At 50.8% G+C, this 5,377-nt stretch overlaps 1 protein-coding gene across 1 annotated transcript; it reads right to left on the bottom strand.

Moving 5' to 3' along the window:
• Positions 1 to 762: 762 nt before the first annotated feature.
• On the bottom strand, positions 763 to 5,267 carry LOC148412222 (uncharacterized). Its single transcript, XM_088435926.1, has 7 exons — positions 5,188 to 5,267; positions 4,480 to 4,630; positions 4,163 to 4,309; positions 3,750 to 4,082; positions 3,463 to 3,609; positions 1,529 to 3,193; positions 763 to 1,192 (listed from the first exon to the last, which is right to left on the bottom strand). Exons 1-7 carry the CDS (start codon positions 5,263 to 5,265, stop codon positions 819 to 821), a joined length of 2,895 nt encoding a protein of 964 aa, XP_088292052.1. The 5' UTR covers positions 5,266 to 5,267; the 3' UTR covers positions 763 to 818.
• Positions 5,268 to 5,377: the final 110 nt, after the last annotated feature.

The raw sequence follows: 5,377 nt of genomic DNA, 5'->3' as shown, positions 1-5,377 counted from the left end.
CGTCACATGACAGGTCGAGTGAGCGTCGAACGTAGACCTATGGGGAGGAGACTACATCGCCTGTTGACTTCCGCTGTAGTTGGCGCTCTATCAGTTATATTTCTATGCTCGGTGTGCTTGACTGGGTCAGAAGACAGCAGCGCCGAGAAACATGTGACACATCTTTACTTGAGAAAAGTTTTAGAGCAGAATTATTTATGATGAACAATGTCATCATTCATCGGAAATAAACATATGATGTCTTTTTTCAGTTAGTGACACGTGAGCCGTTGCTATAAATTGATTTGTACTTTACGTCATGTGTTTCCTATTTGCTTGGATTCATTTTGATTAAAGTATATCATCCCTCAATTTAAATGAAGTAAATTAAAATGTTATATAATTTTAAAGGAAAAGTCAAGGCTAACTTTGCAATCGTATATTGTTCTTGCGCCACTAATACTTTCCAAGATATTTTGATCGATTCCGAGTTTTTGGAATAAAAATCAATCCGATTAAATGAGGCCTTTTCTTGTGCCGTGTGAAGTGTAATTGCACATCCGCATAAATTACATTTCTTCTCACTTATTGATTTCATTTTGTGTTTTTGAAAAAGAGAGAAGCGCCGGATTAGGTTAGTTTTTGACTGAAATTGACGTTCGGTTCTCGGTTCGGTTTTCTGCGTTTGCAAGGCAACCATCAAAGCGCTGACGTGTAATCCAGGCGACAGCAGAGGGCGCTATCGGACCCCCCCACTACCACCCAAAAAATATTGAAAACGGGTTAAGTCGTCTGCTTTATTACTTATTTTACAAACGCGTTTGATCAAAACATCGTATTTATAGGCTATTTGCAGTCAGCGGTTTGTCCGTTGGAGCCCGGTTGGCGTGCAAAAAGAGGAGCGCGTCCACGTGGTCGGGGCCAAGGCCGGCCCGCAGTTGCGCCATGTCGCTGCCGGCCCAAGAGCCGGGCGCGCTCGTCGCCGGGATGGCCAGGTAAAGTTTGGACAGTTTGGACAAACGGGGAAATCGCTCCTCGTTCTTGGCCCACCACAGCAGCGGGTCGTCCGTGGTTGCAATTTCCGCCGTTTGCAAATAATCGGCGATCTCTTCCTGCGCGCCTGAGTCACCGACCCCTCCGCTTCCATTTTGCGGGTTCAAAAGTTGTTGGGCATCCCGGTCCGGCGTGGATCTTTCTCCCTCACTTGGCGGAGCTGTGCACAAATAAAGGACAATTTTTTGGGGGGGTCATTACGAATGCGTGGACATGCCAATATGGAGTAAAGCCTTTTGACAGCAAACTTATTCGAACATACTTGTAAATACGTTCTGATGTTGTTGCAGGATGTTAGGAAAAGAAAAGGTGTTTAGCCCACAAGTACCTTCAAATGTGCAAACACGTTAGAACGTATTTGCAAACATGCCAGGGGGGAAAATGCTAACTTTTTAACATTTAACGTTAGAATGTATTTACAAGTACATTCGAACGCCTTTTTTTTGCTCCGAGACGTAGCCTAACAAGTATGTTGCAAGAAAATAACCGCACCCACCCGCGGCGGCGAGCGAGCGCGCCTCCTCCTGGAGCAAGAGCCCCAGATGGGCGTGCACGGCTCTTCTCTTACTCTCCGACAGGAAGTGAAGGCGTTTGAAGCGTGCGTCGAGCAGACAGGCCACGACGGGGACGCGTTCCGGCATCTCCTCCAAGTACACTTTGAACTCTTTCTCCAAATTGCGGCGGAGCTCCGCCTTGAAGGCGCGCGCGGCGGCCATGTCGGACTTCTTGAGGCGCAGGTCGTACTTGACGGCGTTGCGGACCAGCGCGTGGATGAAAGACAGCGTCCGGCCGGGCGCCGCCCGGGCCGCGCGGGCCAGCGGCTCCAAAACGGCCACCAGCTGCTGGGCCAGCTCCCACTGCGCCGCCGTCATGCCCGTGGATTTTTGGACGCTGACCTTTGAGAGCGTCCCGTCGCGGAGAACGGCCTGCACGGCCCTTTTGTGAACCAGAAGGAGGCGGAGCATGACGAAGGTGGAACGCCACAGGAGGGGGCGGTCCGAGCGGAGCCGGCCGCCGCCGATGCCCAGTTCTCGCCGCAGCCTGCTTAACGCGGCGGCGGCCGGCGCGGAGCGTCGGAAATGGCCGACCAGCCTCCGAGCCGCCTCCAGGGCTCCGGCCACGTCGGGCAAAAGGAGAGCGGCGGCCACGCCCCTCTGGAGGGCGCGTCGCCCGCATCCCAGCTGGTCGGGGAAGTCGCACAGCCGGTCCATGTTACTTAGGCCGCCGTGGACGGTGCAAAAAACCCCAAGGCCCCACTCCTTGGTGACCTGGGACAGGCGGCGGGCCGCGCCGACCGCCGCGCGCTTATCCGCCGGCGCCGTGCGCAGGACCCGGCTCCGCGCTTTCCAGCAGTCCGTGACAAAGTGGGCCGAGACGGTGAGGTAGGTCTCGCCGCCGGCGGACGCCCACAGATGGCTGGCGAGCGACACTCGCCGACCTTTCATCTCCTTCATGACGTCCTGGCGCAGGACGTCAAAGTGACGTTTGACGCCGTTCCAAAGCGCTCGGGGGGACGGGACGCGGTAGGCGGGCGCCAAATATCGCAGCAGCCGGCGGAAGCCGTCTCCTCGGAGGGCCCGTAAAGGCGTCAGATCTCGCACCATCACGTCGGATAGCAAAGCGGTGATTCTGCGCTGTCTTCTCTGGAAGAGCGGGAGCCCTCCGGCGATCGGCCGAGGCGAGGACGGAGCGAGCTGAAGCCGGTTGATTGGCCCAAGCCGGCGGCGCTTCGGATGGCCGCGCCCGCAGCTTTTGGAGTATTTGAGGCTAATGGAGCACATTTTGCAGGGCGGGTTTTCGGTAAAGTACTCGCACACGAGCGAAGCCCTCCCGCGGCTGCCGTGGCCCCCGGGCGGACTCGCCGTCTTAACGTCTGATGACTGATGACGTCTCCGGATGTGCACTTTCAGGTTTTTGGCCAAAACCGTTAAATTGCAAAAATCACAAGTGGCTTTGTGAATGTTGGATTTGGCTAAGTTGGACGCGTTTCCATGGGAAAGGGGGTGCTGACTTTTGCTATGGGTGGCGTTTGGTAGGGGAGGTTGCTGGACGTCCGTGCCCGCGGGGGCTGAGACAGGTGTGATTCCAGATGTCACCACAGGGGGCGGTGCCGAGGCGATGGGCGTCGCCGAGATTTGGGAGGCAGCGCCGTTGCTCCGGCCTACCGAGAATAAAGTGAGCGATTTTCCGAGTGAAAACACTAAAAAAAACACGCTTTCACCGGCCTCTGTTATTAAATCAGTAATAGGCGGCCTACCAGTACTGTAAAATACATGTGGACCAAAAAACAAGCATATTTTCACAGCCGTAAGGCGCATTTCAAAGTCTGAAATTATCGCCTAAATCGACAAGACGTCTTATGAGGCGCTGCATCGTACGTGAGTTCCCAAATCTGCAGAAAATAAATAAAGAAAATAAAAGCATGAATACCTGAAGCGAAAGAATCGGGTGTGGCGGATTTGCAGCTTTTTAGATGCTTGAGAAATACATCTGGCCGGACTAGCATCCTCGTGCAGTAGCAGCAGTGGTAATGGTCACTTTTGGTGCATTCGCCCTTGCATCTGTAGATAGTAAAACCTGCAAGACAGTGACAAACGTTCTTGCATTTTCACATTGCTTTCAATTGCTTGACTCACGACAACTGTATTTATGAAAATACAATATTACTACGCGCTATATACAACATTCACAAAGGTTTCGAAAGCCAAGGCGCCTACCTCCATGAGAAACAGCCGTCTTTTCATGAGTCTGCATATGGGCCACGATATAGGCGTACTCTCCGCTCTTGAAACAGATGCTGCATTTGTGACGCGAGCCTTCGGAAACGGGGGCCGGGCGGCGGCCGTCTCGGAAGATGCTGGAATGCCGCTGGAAGATGCCCTTGAAACTACTTTCATGCGCAAAGACGGAGACGTTGAGAGCATCGGGAAGCCGCCGGACCACGCCGGCCGCGGGGACGAAGACGGGGGAGACGCCGGACGGGACCGCCGGAAACGAAAGGCGGACGCTGGCCGGCGGACATTTTGGGGAGGCGGCGCTGATGATACAGGCTGCCGACGCAAAAGGGACAAGTTTTGAAATAAACACACGCAAACGCCGAGTAATACAAAGAAAATTAAAGCAACAGTACCTGAAGCGGGAAGGTCAGGCGCGGCGAATTTGCAGCCTTCTACGTGAACCAAAAAGCCTCGTTTTTTGACCACGGTACTTGTACAGTAGCAGCAATGGAAATGGGAACGTTTGCTACATCCGCCGCTGCATCGGTAAAATTTGTAGCCTTCAAACAAAAACAAAAAAAAAATCACATTGAATGAAACATCATTTTGAATCGAAAAAAAGGCCCTGAAATCTGATTGGAAGGATCAGTCAAACTTTCCAAGCCTTTTTTTTTTTTTTTAAATTCGCATAAATGTCATGGAACACACCGGATTGGAAAGTGAAACGCACCTCCGTGACACACAGTCGATTTTTCATGGGTCTGCAAATGAGCAACGATATAGGCATACTCTCCGCTTCTGAAACAGATGCTGCATTTGTGTTGCGAGCCTTCAACAAGGGGAGCTGGTCGGCAGCCATCGGGGAAGATGCTTGAATGCAGCTGAAAGCACACAATAGTAAGTTGTCAAGCTTCATTTTTACCCAGGCAAATCTTGCAAAACTGCGTGCGCTAGAGTGTGCTAATTTGTCCTGTGATTTCATTTTGCATTCGAATGCTGTGCCCTGATTAAAAAAAAACACAACAACAATTAAAAACACAAATTGATGACGACCAATTCTAGACGTCTACGTCACCGGCGGGAAGAACTATTTTGATTTTCATGTACCGTTGTGACGTCACAAATAGAAAGTCAACCAGTAACTTTTATGTTGTCAAATGCAATCTGTCATCTATTGCTTTTGTAGACTGCGCAGGAAATAATAACTCTATGAAGACTTTCACTCTGGACTCGCCGATCATTAATTGCTACTTTTCTTGTCAACATACATACACTGCTCGGTTTAAAATAACGTACAAAATTAAAATAATGGTAGAAATTAGGATATAGCCTACTTAAACATTAATAGTTTTAGTTTTTTCGTAATGATGGTTGTAGTTATTTCAGAAGTGCATTGTATACGTACTTAATTTCATTTACTAAAACAAATTGCACTCACGGTCTGCACGCGTTCCGCCATTTTTATTTGCGCAAGATACCGCCCACCACAATACAGTGACGCCCGATTTCTGGTCATAACTTGACGGCCACGTTGGGAAGGGCGATTTCCCAATAACCGCAATGAATCACCATTGTAATGATTATATAATTCATTTCGGGTGGTTTACTTTCACGTCAGCGCCAAAGGT

This window comes from Hippichthys cyanospilos, chromosome 15 (assembly GCF_059441005.1).
Source record: "Hippichthys cyanospilos isolate Australia breed blue-spotted pipefish chromosome 15, RoL_Hcya_1.0, whole genome shotgun sequence".
Taxonomy (NCBI): Eukaryota; Metazoa; Chordata; class Actinopteri; order Syngnathiformes; family Syngnathidae; genus Hippichthys; species Hippichthys cyanospilos.
Note: the sequence above shows the minus strand (reverse complement) of the source record. Positions and strands in the feature narration are given on the sequence as shown.